Source organism: Nerophis ophidion, linkage group LG09 (genome assembly GCF_033978795.1).
Source record: "Nerophis ophidion isolate RoL-2023_Sa linkage group LG09, RoL_Noph_v1.0, whole genome shotgun sequence".
Classification (NCBI taxonomy): Eukaryota; Metazoa; Chordata; class Actinopteri; order Syngnathiformes; family Syngnathidae; genus Nerophis; species Nerophis ophidion.
This window is the reverse complement of record NC_084619.1, coordinates 24,348,231-24,365,597: the sequence shown is the minus strand read 5'-3', so window position 1 is coordinate 24,365,597 and position 17,367 is coordinate 24,348,231. Positions and strand designations below refer to the sequence as shown.

General features: G+C 39.2%; 1 protein-coding gene across 2 annotated transcripts in view; it reads left to right on the top strand.

Annotated features, from left to right (window-relative positions):
- The window catches only part of arid4b (AT-rich interaction domain 4B), a 123,738-nt gene that overhangs the window by 81,779 nt on the left and 24,592 nt on the right, over nucleotides 1–17,367 (top strand). For both annotated transcript variants that reach the window (XM_061910625.1, XM_061910626.1), the window contains exons 8-12: nucleotides 117–258; nucleotides 1,262–1,341; nucleotides 15,347–15,423; nucleotides 15,800–15,948; nucleotides 16,036–16,108. In XM_061910625.1, coding sequence (XP_061766609.1) covers nucleotides 117–258; nucleotides 1,262–1,341; nucleotides 15,347–15,423; nucleotides 15,800–15,948; nucleotides 16,036–16,108 — 521 coding nt within the window. The remainder of the gene's footprint in view (nucleotides 1–116; nucleotides 259–1,261; nucleotides 1,342–15,346; nucleotides 15,424–15,799; nucleotides 15,949–16,035; nucleotides 16,109–17,367) is intronic.

Here is a 17,367-nt window from a genome sequence, read left to right as displayed (position 1 = left end):
TCTTACTACATTATTCAAAAGCATCTTGCAAAATATTCTCTAAATGCACACGCATGCACTTTACCTTTCAATTGTGTAGTAGCCCTTTCAGTAGGTGTTAATTTTTTGTCCCACAGCCAAGAGGAGGACTTGTCTTCATCCTCCAGTGAAGAAGAGGAGAGCGATCAAAGACAGAATGAAGATCTGTTCGGAAAGGTGGTCTTCGTTGAGGGAGTGGCTGCTGGGGATAAAAAGAAGACCACGTGGTATCCTGCCTTGGTGAGCCCACAGCCTTCCTCCACTGTCCTCTGCTTTATTACTGTGAAGTAACAGGCATCAGAGCTGCTGATCTCACAGCACTGTGCCGTCTCATCTTTCATCAGCTCTCTTAGATTTTTGCCAGAGAAACCACTCACTAAGGAATGCCGAATGCAAGGTGCTGACAGCCACAAATAATCCCAGTTTCTTTTTGCACTGGCTGTCGAACGTTTTTTAATTAAAAAACAGCTGAGGCTACTACTTTTTCCCAATTTTGCCTTAAAAAATACAGCACAATATTTTAGTTGTTCCAAGCCGTTCCTCTCCCACATTTAACTCTGCTCCAGCAATAGTGACAGCCTTTCTTTGTTTATGTAAGAGTTCCAAGTCAATGTTGGAGAATGACAGAGGGCGGAGAAAGCTGCCCCTTCAACCATGTAGTTAGCAGAGCCCCGCCTACAGTGTTTGTTGTTGTTGGCCTGATGTTGACTGAGCTCCATGCTACCTCCTTGTGGAAGCCTATGGAGCTACACACTAGTGTCCACAAACGTACAGAGTGGCTTAGACATTCTTGTTTGCCACAGATGATGGAGCTGAATAGTGTGTCCTCTGTAAGGAAATGTTTTAAAACTTGCATTCTGGCAGTGTGCATCTGTCTGTTAAAAAAAGGTTACCTGAGAAATGTGTTATTCATAAACAAACATTATGCTACCGTGTCATAAATAGTGAAGGCAGAAGTATGCAGTGCTGCCTACCTTGGGTTAGACTTCTGACTGAGTGCTTTTCAACTTCAGTAAATAACAAAGCCACATGCAGCAATTGGTGCACAATATTTACACTTTACTTATCAATACAGTCTTGGGCTCATCCAGATTTTTGTTTGTCATCTGTCAGTGTGACCTTTGCGGAACCCTCTAGTCATTCACTCATACTGTGACAACCCCCACTTTCACCAGTTCAGTACCACACTACTACATGCTATTTCATCTGACCTCTGCACTGTCTCTTGTTTCTGCACACTAAGGTCACCTCCCCGGACTGCCATGATGACATCACAATGAAGAAGGAAAGCATCTTTGTCCGCTCATTCAAGGACGGGAAATTGTGAGTCCAAACCATTCACAAAGTGAAGATTGATTTAAGCAGCAGAATATGTGATTTGATGTAGGGCTGGGCGACATATCGAATGTACTCAATATATCGCGGGTTTGTCTCTGTGCGATATAGAAAATGACTATATCGTGATATTCGAGTATACGTTCTCATGCAGTGGTTTTTAGCTGCGGCCATTACACTACAGGCGTTTCTCCCTTTCTCTTGTCTCTCCTTCACACAGAGAGATAACACAAGCACATCTACTTATATACGTCATACTTTCGTGCATATCATACGCTCTCAAGGAGCAGACAGGTAGCGACATGGGTAAAGTTAGCTGTGATGCTAGCTGAGTGGTGCGAATGGTAGTACGAGAGCGAGAGAAGGGGCGAATCTGGTAACAAATGAAGGAAGAATTAATTCCCAAGAAATACAGCACGGGGTCCATCGTCTGGCAGTGGTTTAGCTTCAAGCGGGAAGATGTTGAACAAACAACAGTAATATGTAAAGTATGCGGCAAAAGCGTTGCTACAAAAAGTAGCAGCTCTACTAATGTAGCATCATTTGAAAAGTCACCCGCTAGAGATTGAAGAGTGCTTGAAACTCCGCTTTTTACAACATCTCCGGCCGGTGCCACACCCACAAAATGCCGAAGCAACCATTTCCACATCAACAACGTATGAAACAAATAGTCAACAACAGAAGTGATAAATGATAAAGGGGTTGTACTTGTATTGCGCTTTTCTACCTTCAAGGTACTCAAAGCGCTTTGACACTACTTCCACATTTACCCATTCACACACACATTCACACACTGATGGAGGGAGCTGCCATGCAAGACACTAACCAGCACCCATCAGGAGCAAGGGTGAAGTGTCTTGCTCAGGACATAAGGTCCGCAGTAACCTACCACATAGCGAAGGACCTACTTTATTTGATTTCCTACTATGCAGCTCATTTTTATTTGACAGTTATTAAAATATCTTGTGTGACATCATGCACACTAGTGCATTTTATTTGTTTTAAACTATTGTAGTGGTGTTTTGTACAAAAAGTGCACTTTAGTGTTTTGATATGTCATCTTAGTGACATCATACACAAAAGTGCACTAATAGCTTGTTTAAAAATGTCTGACAATCTTGCACTTTCTGTTTTGAAATTGCATGAATGTCTAATTTCAAATGAAATCCCCTTGGATTGGAAATCTGCCTTTGTAATCCCCCTATTAAAAGGAGGTGACCCTAGTAATCTAAATAATTACAGACCGATCTCTAAACTCTCTGTTCTGGCAAAAGTGCTTGAATCCCTTATCAGTGAACAGATAATGGACTTTTTGGACACAAACTTTATTCTGTCACCATTTCAGTCAGGTTTTCGCAAAAATCACAGTACTGTTACTGCTGCTATGAAGTTTATAAAAAATGTAACTGAAGCTCTTGACAAAAAGCAGTGCTGTCTGTCCTTCTTTATTGACTTTTCAAAGGCATTTGATACTGTTGATCATGTCATTTTAATCAAACGTCTTTCAGCTATTGGTTTTTCTCAGCAAGCAGTTGGATGGTTTGCAAATTACCTCACAAGTAGAACTCATGATGTTCAGATAGAAGGTTCCTCCTCAAACGTACTGCAATTGAAAAAGGGTGTCCCTCAAGATTCTGTGTTGGGCCCCTTATTATTCACTATTTACATAAATAATCTTGGACAGAATATTCCGAACTCAACTTTCCATTTCTATGCTGATGATACTGTCATATACTGCACAGCACCAATTCCTGCTGAGGCTTTTAAATATCTACAATATGCATTTGACAGAGTACAAGAACAACTTTGCTATCTTCAACTGGTTTTAAATGCAGAGAAAACAAAGTGTATGTTCTTTACCACATCAAAAACTAAGATCAGCACTGTGTGAAAACATTTTAATGAGAAATGGGCAACAAATTATGTTAGTATCTTCTTTTAAATATTTGGGATTTTTGATTGATGACCACTTGAGTTTAAGGAGCACATTACGTATGTTGTAAAAAAACTGAAACTTTTACTGGGATTTTATTATAGAAACAAGTCTTGCTTTTCTTTTACTGTGAAAAAGAAATTGGTGGAAACCTTTTTATCTGTTATTGACAATGGAGATGTGTTGTACATGAATGTTACTGCTGGTTGTCTCCACACGCTGGATAGTGTGTACCACGGGGCACTGAGATTCATCACCAACTGCGCTCCCCTTACTCACCGCTGTGTTTTATACTCAATGGTTAACTGGACATCTTTATGTGCTGGACGCCTCAATCATTGGTATGATTTCATCTACAAAACCATTCTGGGTATCACTCCATCTTATCTATCTTGTCTTTTAACAAAAAAACAAGGAAGTCACAATATGCGATCGATGAATGTTCTTCAATTAAGAACTGAACTGGGCAAGAAACCATTTAGGTTTTCAGCACCAAAGGCTCGGAATAACCTACAATCAAATATTCAAATTCAAACCCTTGTTACATTGAATGAGTTTAAAGCTTCTGTGAAAGGATTGCAGTCTACCTTGTCTGTATGCACATGTGTCATATGAGCAAGTTTTAATGTTGTAAATGTGATGTTTTATGTGTTGTTTACTGTTTTTATTGCAACCTTGCTGCTGCCCTCTTTGCCAGGTCTCCCTTGGAAAAGAGATCTTTGATCTCAATGGGATTATTACCTGGTTAAATAAAGGCTAAATAAAAAATAAAAATGTTTGTGCCACTGCATGATAATCCTTTAATAAATACAGTTTTCGTAAATTGACTTAATTGTGATTTCCCTCGCTACATGAAAGTTTAAAATGGACATATATTAATGCAGTGTGAACAATAATATTTTGATATGGACACATAGAATCATCATACTGCTGTAATTATCTGCATCAATTGCATCAAGCTAAGGCAAAATATTAAGATATATATCGTGTATCGTGACTTGGCCTAAAAATATCAAGATATCAATAAAAGGCCATATCGCCCAGTCCTAACTTTAGGTCAAACATTAGCCCTTTTCCACCGAAAATTCAGGAGCTCTTGGTTCCTGGAACCTCGAGTTCCTGAAACTATAGGTTCCTGTATAAGTGTGTGGTTTATGTTTCCACCACCAATAGTTGTTTTTATTTTTAATAGTCTAAAACAGGGCTGTCCAAATGTTTTTGACTTGAGGACTGCATAGAGAAACAGTGTTTTGGAAATTGTTTTATAATGTCCAGAAAATTCAATGAGCAGGAGATGTTTTATGTGTGACTGTCTGTTGACTGTATTTGTTGGTTATAGTTCATACAATAAGTAGTAAAAGTTGTTTGGATTGGGAAATATCAAATGATGCTGTGCTCAGGTTTTCAAATAAAACTCATGGTCAATGACCATCATTTCTAACTTTGCCCGCAAGAGGGTGTCAAGATCATGGCGATTCAATTCACAGGTGACTACATTTTGCACAAAGAGGGCCAATCTTCTTGGCTAAACTTGTGATGTCTCGTGGGGCACATTAAAGACACCGGTGGGCCGCAGTTACCCCTGGTCCAAAACAGAAAATGTGCTGATCGATAGTCCGCTATTCAGTATCGGATAATTATTGTGAAAAAAAGTGTGATCGCCATTGCCAAATAATGTATTTTAATGCCGATCACTAATGCTGATACATTTCGGTGGACACTAATTATTTTTAGTCCCCCGGCTAACAACCGGCTAGCAGCTAATTCTGCGTCTCTATACACAGTGTGGAGACGCTTCCTTGAGCTAATAATAATCCCCTCCGTTATGGCAAATAAACTGCATTTCTTAGTACCGTTAGTATCATTATCAAGTTTTATTATGACTGGGGGATGAGGCCAAACAAGTGTTGAAACAATAGGGCTTGAAAGGACACGTGATTTCGCAATTAATTTTGGGGGGCCTTGGTAGCCACTGTTGTTAAACAAAGTTTGTGTTTACCAGCAGTATTGTGATAGAGATCCACAAACTGGATTAAAATCGATCGTACGAAAAAAAACTATCAAGGGACCGTACTGAAATACACTGGAACCGATTTCAAAGGCTATGCACCTTAAACAAAAAGTACAATTAGTGGAATTGATTCATATGAACACGTCCAGTAGACGTGTTCATATGTACAGGAGAAGTATACTTTCTTCTCCTGAAGAAAGTATTTTCAAATTACCGGTAAATATATTTCAAGTTTGAAATGCACTGTTCATCAATGTGGGAATATTTTTTTTAATTCAGTTATTGATCTATGAATAGCGGCATTGCTTTTTTCCATATACTGTATTATCCGGACTATAAGACGCACTTAAAATCCCTTTTTTTTTTAAACTCGACAGAGGGCCTTATAACCCGGTGCACCTAATGTATGGAAAAATTCTGGTTTTGTGTACCAACCTCGAAGCAATATTATTTGGTACATGGTGTAATTAAAGTGTGACCAGTAGATGGCAGTCAAACATAAGAGATACGATTAGACTACAATATGAAGTAAACAACAACATTTTATATGTTTTATTGAAAAAGTAGAACATTACACACGGCGCTCAAAATTCTATCAACATTTTAGTATGACTTTGGTAAGTTATGAAGCTGCACTGCTTGATGGATTGTACTGTGCTTCAACATACTTGTACGTTGAAGCACAGTACAGTACAGTATGGTGTTATTATGGTGTGTATATAAGGTAAGACATATTATCTGCTGTTTTGTTTCGCAATATTATGCAAAAGCAACTTTTTTTACCCTCTGGTACTTGCTTTGTAGTCCGTGCCGACACCGTAGTCGATAAGCTTCTTCTTTTTTTTTTCTATCTTCTTGTTATGGGGCATTCATCTACCACTGTTGCCATTTCTAATATAAAGTATTGTAAAGTTCTTTCTTATATCTGTCAGTAAGCTTGCCATAAAAGTTCTAAAACATACCAGTGTAGTGAGTTTACATTATTCACTCTAGGAACTTTAGTTATTAGAGAGTTCCGGTCAGACTGTTTTTCACGGTGTTGTTGTTTCCTGATGAGGAGATGCTGCTCCGTAATTGATTTAAGTAAAGTCTGAATGTCATTAAAACAGTTAGCTCCATCTTTTGACACTTCTTCCAATCTCGTCCTCGCACGCTACACCGCTACAACAAAGATGACGGGGGGAACACGCTGCCAAAGGTGATCCACATAATTAAGACCGCCCACTAAACGGCGCATCCAGAAGCAACTGTCAGAAAGCAGCTTAAAGATGATCTGTAAAACATAATCTATGTAACATTTTGACCAAAGAACCATATTATGTAGACAACAAGGAAGTGTTTTCAATTTAGAAAAAAAATGACTCCTTTAATGCTCCCTATAATCTGCCCTGTGTATGTAAAAAGATCAAAAATAGACTATTCATCGGCAGTGCGCCTTATAATCTGGTGCACCCTATTGTCCGGAAAAATGCGGTAGTGTACGTTGTTCGTAACCCACAGCTATCTTAACTTAGCTAACGCTAGCATCATTCTAAATGCTAGGTGTGCAATAGAATAAAACATGATTTGTTTCAAGAATTACCAGCGTGAAAATGCCGTAAACACATTGTGTACCAGGTGATGACGTTAAGTGCTGGAAATGAGACACGTCTCACCAAATCTTTTTGATTTTTCCTGGAGCGATCTTGACAGCTGGTCGCGACATATTTGAAACTTTAAAGACAGAAAAGAAAAAACCAAAAATTAGGAGCGAGTCCTGCATTCATCCCAGTGAAAAAATTCTATTATGCGGTAATGCCCATGATACATTGGGTTTCCATGTCACACTTCCATCCCTATTGTATGTAATAGAAAAAATAATAAATAGCTAATTTAAATAGTGTGTTAATATTTTTACATATTATAAATAAATTATATGTGCTATGTACCAGTAGTTAATAGATCGGAATTGGTATTGGCCGATCTCAATAATGGATGGTCGAAGTTGGAATCAGTAGCATAAAACCCTTAACGGAAAATCCCTATCCAAGAAATGAATCAATCAAATTGAAGCTGCATATTAACATCCGCTGCATATTAATTGAGTGTGAATGCTAAAGCACATGCATTGTTCTGAATAATTGCCGGATACATTTGAAGGAGAAAGTTTCGAGTGTAAACAAATGCAATTATTTCTTTATAAATATTGTGCTCAAAGACATTGCTATATTGCTGGGTGGCACTTGACGTCATGTCATGTTGCTGTGGCCTCGGACTCAAACATAAGCGTATTTGTGACAAGGATTCAAGTGAAAGCAGAGTAAAAATGCTGCATACATGCACCGTTCTGCTCCTTGAAAATCTTTCCAGTATGGATTTTGTTAAAGGTTATCACAAAGTCCTCAAGATAGTCCATCATAAAGAGAAAGAAAGTTGTTAAAACACAAACGTAGAGAAAGTATGCTGCTGTGCTTAAACCTGTCACTCTCGTCGACACAATCAAGTTTGCAGTGACCACTTTGTCGCTTTCTGTTCATTTTGATATACTTTTCCTAATCTCCATATATTTACACATTAACAGTTTTGTTTAGGAAACTTCCACATCATGGAGTGGATTTGAGTGGTTGCTGTAGCATGTACAGTACAGCAGCAATATTCATCATCAAGAAAACTTTTCTAAACAATATTAATAAACTGGATTATTAATATTTTGTAGGCTGTATATCCCATAGCAACAAAATACTGTATCTTGATATTGCACACTATTGTTCCAACTAAAGATTGCTGGACAAAAGGGAAGCAACTTAAAAATCTTAAGTAAATGTTGAGGCAAAACACTAACTTCCATTAAAACCATTTAAAAAAACTGAAGACCACACAATAATGACTGCAAAATATTTGGGTTCAGGATTTCAACTGCAAAAACTGATCTTATATATTATGTTTTAAGCAAATTGATTGACAACACCGAAAAAAAACTATAACACGGCATCCATTAACTTCCATCAAATGACGTTATTTACCGATGCATGAATAAGTCTCAACTGTGTCTTTCATTGCCTAATGCCTAATTTGTGAACCCAACCCCATATAATAATACACCAGACAGTTTGAAAAGTTCACTTAGCTGATGTTGAATCTTACAAATATTGTAAAAGGTATTTCTTTTTAAAGGGATAATTTTAAGATGTTTTTTCTACAGTTAAAACACTTCCTTGTGGTCTACGTAACATAGCATGTGGTGCTTAAGTCAACATTTTGCATTGTTTTGTTTACAGGCCGACTTCAAGTCGCTTTCTGACAGTCTCTTCAGCATACACAGTTTTGTGGGTGGTCTTATTTACGTGCCAAAGTCTTCCCCAAGGCTAACACCCCTACGACTGAGTCTCCACTCTGTCAGCCATGTTGTAGTTTTTAGCGCTTCCATATCTAGTCCACTGACGGATATAAGTTAGAACTATTTTATTGGCAATGGCAGCAGCAATTTTTTGCCTGAATGTGTGTGTATGAGCCAGTCTGTACCACAAGGAGGGAATAGAGACAAATAAGGAACTTATCTACTACAACTTTGGACAACAACTGAAAAAAATGGCAGACTCGAGCATAGTCCTTTGGGTATACTTTTATCATATATGGCGGTACACGATGACCATCACTAAAGTCTTTATCTCCAAATAGCTCGTTCGGAGCAAGTTTGGAAGAGGGCAAGATTGTTTTATAACTATCTCCGCCATGCATCCATGGTTTGATTTAAAATTTTCAGGATTTATGGGGATCCCAAATATACAAAAAAGTTGGCTTTTCATAATAGGACCCCCTTAAGAATCTATGGATCCACTCCATCACATTCAATTATTTTTGATGATATCTATTTTGTATGTTTGGCATTATAAATCTTTATAATACTCTAACACCTGCACAGCTATTGCTAAATAAACAACAGCCATTTTGATTATTTGCAACACAGCTTTATGCAATGTATTTCAATATTCTAGCAGATACAATCAATTGTTGTCTTCAAGATGGTGTTTATATGATAAATGACCCAAGATGCCCAACCTTGGTCATTGTTTAAAGGCTTGTCCACAAGGGGTAGAAACATTACATCTCCAGTAGAAACATTACATCTCCAGGCCATCTGTAGTGCTACTTGTTTACTGCCTGCAAGAATGTCATTGATGAGTGGGCAGCCAGGTATCCTTATCTCAGGCCTTGAGTTTGCAATCCACAATACATCCACTTTGTAAGTCTTCAGCAAATAATTATAGCCCAGAAAGTATGAAAAGATCTCATCGTGTGTCTTTTGGTCAATAGTCAGGTGAAGGGTAGCGCTGATTAGAAGGAAGATAAGTCGCAGATAAAATGCAGGTTTTTTTCTTGTCAGGTATTGTTCCACAGCACACATGGTAGTTGTTCCACTTACTGTCGCAATTTGGTTATACCCTCGGAAATCAGTGCAGTGTGTCAAGGGCTGGATTCCATAAATAATAATGTGAGAAGATGGAAAATCTATCTCAACATAATTACATTTTTAAGGGTTGTTTTCATTCCAATCTGCTTGCTTTTATGTGGAATGAATAACAATATGAAAGTGGTGATCATGATTAATGCTTATTAACATCTTGGACAAGTTCAGGCTGTCAAGCGCATGTATTTGTTTTGTCACGTTAACGTCTCTTTTCGTGTTTAGCTTTTAGTTTATCCATCCATTTTCTACCGCTTGTCCCTTTTGGAGTTGCGGGGTTTTAGTTTAGTTATTGTTTTTTTTCCAAGATGGCGCCAGTATGTGCTTCGGCCTGCCGTCTCTCGCTGTCAGCTCTGTTTGTTTTTGTGTTGTTTGCTCCTATTTTCGTCTCTGTCAGCTCACTGCTTGTGTATGACCGCCAAACACTGTTGGATCTTTGCCCCTCTCCCACTGATATGATCAACTTAGACGTTGGTTTTTCGACGTTCCAGTCAGCTTTTCCACCTGGCCGGATTCCTGCCTTCCTTTCCCGCCTCCTGGCTTCCTTACCCCGGCGGAAGCGTCTCCGGCGCCACGGTTAACGTGGCGGCCAGCTGTTGAAAGTTAGGGCACTCCTGGCCCGGCTTCCCGAAGGAGGAATGATGCGGTATCCGGTCTCCTCCCTCACCCACGCTCGCTGGATCCCATCGGTTCCTGGCTTGTTCCTATCATTGGTCTGGAGGATGAGGCTTGCCGCCGTCGCTCCTGCTGTCCCCGCCCCCGGAGGCGCGGGGTGGATTCCCGCCACCTGCGGGCTGTGTGTCGGGGCCCCACCTGGATTAGCTGCGGCCTTGGACGTGCTGGCCCCCGCCAAGTTCGGTCTTGTGAACGCAAGATCTTTAACAAACAAAACGTTTATCCTGAAGGACTTGACTTCCTCTGTGTGACGGAAACATGGCTGAGAGCCGGTGAGTCCCTCCCTCTTAATGAACTTCTGTCTCCGGAGTGTTCCTACTTTAATTCCCCGCGGTCGTCCGGTCGAAAAGGAGGAGGATTAGCAGTCGTTTTTAAAAATGACTTTAAATGCAGTCTGATCCGCCTGCAATCCTCCTTTTCAAGTTTTGAACTGTACATGTTTGAACTGGGTCTTTCTGATGTCGTCCTGTGTGCCGTCGTCTATCGACCACCCAGGTACCACAAAGACTTTATAACTGACTTTTCTGAATTTCTGGCTGAAATCCTGCCCAAATATGATCATGTCCTTATCGTGGGTGATTTTAATATTCACGCCTGCTGTCCAGACGAGACGTGAGCACATCACCCCTATATTAGCGTCCCTTCACTGGCTCCCTGTGCGTTACCGAATCAACTTTAAACTCCTTCTATTTGTTTTTAAATGTCTAAACAACCTCGCGCCAACATATCTCTCCGACCTCCTTCAGCTTAACTGCCCCACCCGATCCCTAAGATCAGCCGATCAGCTGCTACTGACGGTCCCTGACACAAGGCTGAAGAAGCTTAGAGGTGACAGAGCATTCACCGCTGCTGCTCCCAAGCTCTGGAACGACCTACCTCTGAGTGTTAGACAAGCCTTCTCGCTGCCTGTTTATAAATCTCTCTTAAAAACATACTTTTAGTCCATGGCTTTTAACACTGAGTGATATCCATCCTGCAATGGCGCCCCATCATACACCTGCTGTGAACCTGTTTTTATATATATATATTTTATTTTTATATCATGTTCTCTTGGTGTTGTGTTGTGTTTGCTCGGCTCTCGTATTAACTTTTAACCGACCCATTGTACAGCACTTTGGCTACCCCTGTGGTAAATTTTAAATGTGCTTTATAAACAAAGTTGATTTGATTTGATTTGATTGATTTGGCATGCAGGATATGTGAACACTTTTAAACAGCTCATACCTGCTTTATTCTAAAACCACAGTTGCTAAGGTGATGCATGTACACATTGTATTGCTTTTCTTTTGATTTCAATAATCATGTACACCAGTGGTTCTCAAATGGGGGTACGCGTACCCCTGGGGTTACTTGAAGGTATGCCAAGGGGTACGGGAGATTTTTTTTTAAATATTCTAAAAATAGCAACAATTCAAAAATCATTTATAAATATATTTATTGAATAATACTTCAACAAAATTTGAATGTAAGTTCATAAACTGTGAAAAGAAATGCAACAATGCAATATTCAGTGTTGACAGCTAGATGTTTTTGTGGAAATGTTCCATAAATATTTATGTTAAAGATTTTTTTTTTTTGTGAAGAAATGTTTAGAATTAAGTTCATGAATCCAGATGGATCTCTATTACAATCCCCAAAGAGGGCACTGTAAGTTGATGATTAATTCTGTGTAGAAATCTTTATTTATAATTGAATCACTTGTTTATTTTTCAACAAGTTTTTAGTTATTTTTATATCTTTTTTTCAAATAGTTCAAGAAAGACCACTACAAATGAGCAATATTTTGCACTGTTATACAATTTAATGAATCAGAAACTGATGAAATAGTGCTGTATTTTACTTCTTTATCTCTTTTTTTCAACCAAAAATGTGTTGCTCTGATTAGGGGGTACTTGAATTAAAAAAATGTTCAGAGGGGGTACATCGCTGATAAAAGGTTGAGAACCACTGATTTACACAATGGTTCTGTAATGTTTCCATTTTTAATTGATATGATTCATTTCAAGTGATTGTGCAGGTTACATGTCCATTTTTTAAACCCCGACTCCTGAAAGTTTGGGACCTTTTGAAGTAACCCGTACATGTGACTTTCAAAAACAATGGCCTTTGAAAATATCTAAAGGAACGCAAGGTCACAATCCAGAGAGCATACAGCCGGTTATTCTTAGTTTGACAGATGTGGTTGCCGTAGCAACAGTGGAAACACACTTTTCCCCCCTTATTTGGCAGGGGCTCTGACTGTCTTAGTTAAGTACACAAAATGGTTATTGACCAGGATAATTCCTACAGTGGCATTAAAAAATATTAAAGTCCATTGTAAACGCTATTGTCACAATTTACAATTGAAACTCTTAATGGATGGCCAACTAAAAATATTAAATAAATAAAAAATAGCGGGTGTACAATAATAGTAATGGCTAAATAGATAGATAGATAGTACTGTATTGATTCCTTCAGGAGAGTTCTTTCAGGAAATTTAAAATGACACTTCAGTGAGTGTATGGCACACTCACTAGCTGTTTTAACGCTGCCTTGATACTGTGTTGGTTAGAAAAGTCACTACACTTGACCTTAAAATGCAATTAATAGTTAACAAATACAAAACCCAAAACCAGTGAAGTTGCCACGTTGTGTAAATCGTAAATAAAAACAGAATAAAATGACTTGCAAAATATTTTCAACGTATATTCATTTGAATAGACTGCAAAGACATTTAATGGTTAAACTGATAAATGTAATTTGTTTTGCAAATAATCATTAAGTTGATGATGATGATAGATTAGATTTATATCGCGCTTTTCTATTGTTAGATACTCAAAGCGCTCACAGAGAAGTTGGAACCCATCATTCATTCACACCTGGTGGTGGTAAGCTACATCAGTAGCCACAGCTGCCCTGGGGTAGACTGACGGAAGCGTGGCTGCCAGTTTGCGCCTACGGTCCCTCCGACCACCACCTATCATTCATTCATCATTCATTCACCAGTGTGAGCGGCACCGGGGGCAATGGTGAAGTGTCCTGCCCAAGGACACAACGGCAGCGATTTGGATGTTAGAACTTAATGGCAGCAACACATTGCAAAAATGTAGCCACAGGGGCATTTTTACTACTGTGTTACATGGCCTTTCCTTTTAAAAACACTCAGTAAATGTTTGGGAACTGAGGAGACCAATTTTTGAAGCTTTTCAGTTAGAATTCTTTCCCATTCTTGCTTAATGTACAGCCTAAGTTTTTCAATAGTCCGGGGTCTCCGTTGAGGTATTTTATGCTTCATAATACGCCACACATTTTAAATGGGAGATAGGTCTGGGCTACAGGCAAGCCAGTCTAATACCCACACTGTTTTACTACAAAGCCACACTGTTGTAACACGTGCAGAATGTAGCTCAGCATTGTCTTTCTGAAATAAGCAAGGGCGTCCATGAAAAACATGTGTTGCTCCAAAACCTGTATGTACCTTACATCATTAATGGTGCCTTCACAGATGTGTAAGTTACACATGCCTTGGGCACTAATGCACCGCCATACCATCACAGATGTTGGCTTTTGAACTTTGCGCCTATAACAGTCTGGATGGTTCTTTTCCTCTTTGGTCAGGAGGACACGTCGTCTACAGTTTCCAAAAACTATTTGAAATGTGGACTCATCAGACCACAGAACACTTTGCCACTTTGCATCAGTCCAGCTTAGATGAGCTCGGGGCAAGGAAAGCCAGCGGCGTTTCTGGGTGTTGTTGCTCAATGGCTTTCACTTTGCATAGTACAGTTTTAACTTGCACTTACAGATTTAGTGACAAACTGTAGTTACTGACAGTGGTTTTCTAACGTGTTCCTGAGCCCATGTGGTGATATCTTTTACACACTGATGTCGTTTTTTGATGCAGTACCGCCTGAGGGATCAAAGGTCACGGGCCTTCAATGTTGGTTTTGGGCATTGCTGCTTAGGTGCAGTAATTTTTGCAGATTCTCTGAACCTTTCGATGATATTACGGACCGTAGATGGTGAAATAACTGAATACCTTGCAATAGCTTGTTGAGAAATGTTGTTCTTAAACTGTTGGACAATTTGCTCACGCATTTGTTCCCAAAGTGGTCACCCTCGCCCCATCCTTGTTTGTGAATAAATGAACATTTAATAGACGCTGCATTTATACCCAATCATGGCACCAACTTGTTCACAATTAGCCTGTTCACCTTTGGGATGTTCCAAATAAGTGTTTGATGAGCATTTCTCAACTTTCTCAGTCTTTTTTTCCACTTGCCATCTTTTTTGAAATATGTTGCAGGCATCAAATTCCAAATGAGCTAATAAAGTTTACCACTTCGAACGTTAAGTATCTTGTTTTTGCTGTTTATTCAACTGAATAAAGATTGAAAAGGATTTGCTAATCATTGTGTTCTGTTTTTATTTCCGATTTACACAACGTGCCAACTTTACTGGTTTTTGGTTTTGTATGATTGTTTTTGTCTCTTTTTTTTAACAAATAGTTGCGCAAAAAGTAATATAAAACAAAAGCAGTGTTGGTCAATGAGCCAAACGGTGAACAGGAAAAGAAGAACATTTACCTTATTTGGTGCTATAAGATCAAAATGATTCCAGACTTCGGTATTCTTTTTCTTTATTTCATTCATTCATTCATTCACTTAGATTGATGACTGCAACGAAAACCGCTGCCAGATGACGCACGCCTCTTCTCTGACTTCTTTTCTTATGAGCTGTCGCTTCCTGATAAACACAGTTTAACTGTACACCCAAAAAACATAAACACAGCACTTTCGAGGGACACAGTCTCACTCCTTGTGTTTCGTAATGCATCGATGCTTCAGTATCGCTTAAATCGTCACTATTATGTAATAAATAATCCTTCTCGCCGTGCAAAAAAAGCTCCTGGTATTATTCCGCTAATCAGCATTACTTTTGTTTTTTTTAGTTGCATGGTGCTCCGGAAGGATGTACGAGAGATCGACGCAAATTGTTCCCCCAAAGTGGATGCATTACTCAAGCCAGGTGAGTTTAGTAAAGTTTAAACGTGCTGTCCACGACACTTTGCTCAGCCTTCTGTGAGTTTGTTTTAAAACTTTTTGCAGCAGACATGCAGAGTCGGCAGAGTTATTCTAATGCGATGGCCTCCAAAGACTGTTTATGCATATCCTTACTATATTATTATAGTCTCATTACATCTGTGAATTTGCCTCCAAATACACATGTCTATAACAAGCAAGCTGTGGGACACGATTCCTTTATGACATGTAGCAGAATGCCTCTGCTTTGTTGTGCATTCTGCTGTTAAATTTCTCCTCATGATTAGTTTTTCTGGATTTAGGGTATCTTGTTCACGTTTAATTTTTTGAGAGCGTAATCAGTCTGGTTGTGTGCTATACAGCACTGGATGCAGCCTTGGAGTTCCAGCAGCAGTTGGTCATTCCCAGCACCTGGAAGACTGAAGTGAAAGAGGAAAGTTCCAGCAGCGAGGTGGACGATGACGATGAAGAGGAGGAGCAGGAAGAAGATGCAAGTGGCGAAGACGAAGAGGTGAACGCTGAGTCATGGTCACGAGTCATGTTTGTCCACAAACTTCAAGTGAAATCAGCTCCAAACTTTTGTGTCTCCTGACGATAGGAGGAAGTGGAACCGTATCCAGAGGAGAGGGAGAACTTCCTACAGCAGCTGTATAAGTTCATGGAGGACAGAAGTGAGTTTGGACCACTTTAACAATTAGTGGTTACTCAATGAACTTCTCACACCAATCACTTTGACATCATAAAACACCAAGTAGGACAGACACAATGCACAACAAGGTACAAAAACAATTTCCCTCAAACTTTGTAGAGTGGTAGCAACCAAGGACAAACCAGTTACTTTTTTAGGGAAGGATCTGTGTAAAGGTGATACAAGAATGTACGGTAAAATCTGGGCTATGGAGAACACAGGAATTTAAGCCACACCCATTAAGTGTTGAAATAAATATTTTACCCCGCCTTCCGCCCGATTGTAGCTGAGATAGGCGCCAGCGCCCCCCGTGACCCTGAAAGGGAATAAGCGGTAGAAAATGGATGGATGGATAAATATTTTACATTAACTGCACCGGACCATAAGCCGAAGATATATACCGGTACGAAAGATTTTGTAAATGTTTATTTTTATACCTAATTGTTTGCAAACGGTGCCTGTCACATGGCAGTAAAACGGGTGATCAAACAAAACCGAAGTCATTATCGTGGACCCACTAGCTGCGTAGGCTAGCTCTCCAATCAGCTGAACAGACTCAATAGCTCCACGGTGACACTTTGATAAATTTACTAAACTGAAACAATAAAAACATAATGCCATTTAAGTTAAAAATACTAACACAGCCACTCGTGAACGTGTTAGCATTATAGCTAATGCTAATGGCGTTAGCTTGATTACATTACGATAACACGTACAAATATGCATGGAGATAGGTTACACATGGGATGGGTTGGTAAGTATGAATTGTTTTAGATGTATGTTAATGTATGCACACATCAGACCACAGAACACTTTGCATCAGTCCATCTTAGACGAAGTAGTAGACAAGTAGACGAATCGGGACATACTTCCGGTTTCAGGCGCGAAACAGAAAGTACACTTTCAACCGGCAGCACCTGCAATGAGCTAATTCATCCAAAAGATAGTGCCTTAGCACAAACAATAACACACCTTTTCAATGTGTCCGTCTGTGTTTTATGAAAACTATTTGTTGAATTCAAAAAAGTATGGCCATTAGCACCTGCAGTGAACTAATTCATCCTAAAGATGGTGACATTGCACAAACAATAACACACCTTTACAATGTGTCTGTCTGTGTTTTATGAAAACTATTTGTTAAATTTAAAAAAGTATGGCCATTAGCAATGAAACATCCATAAATTAGCCACACAGTTTTATAAACTGCAGGTTTCAGAGTCTAGGAAAAATAGTACCGGCTTT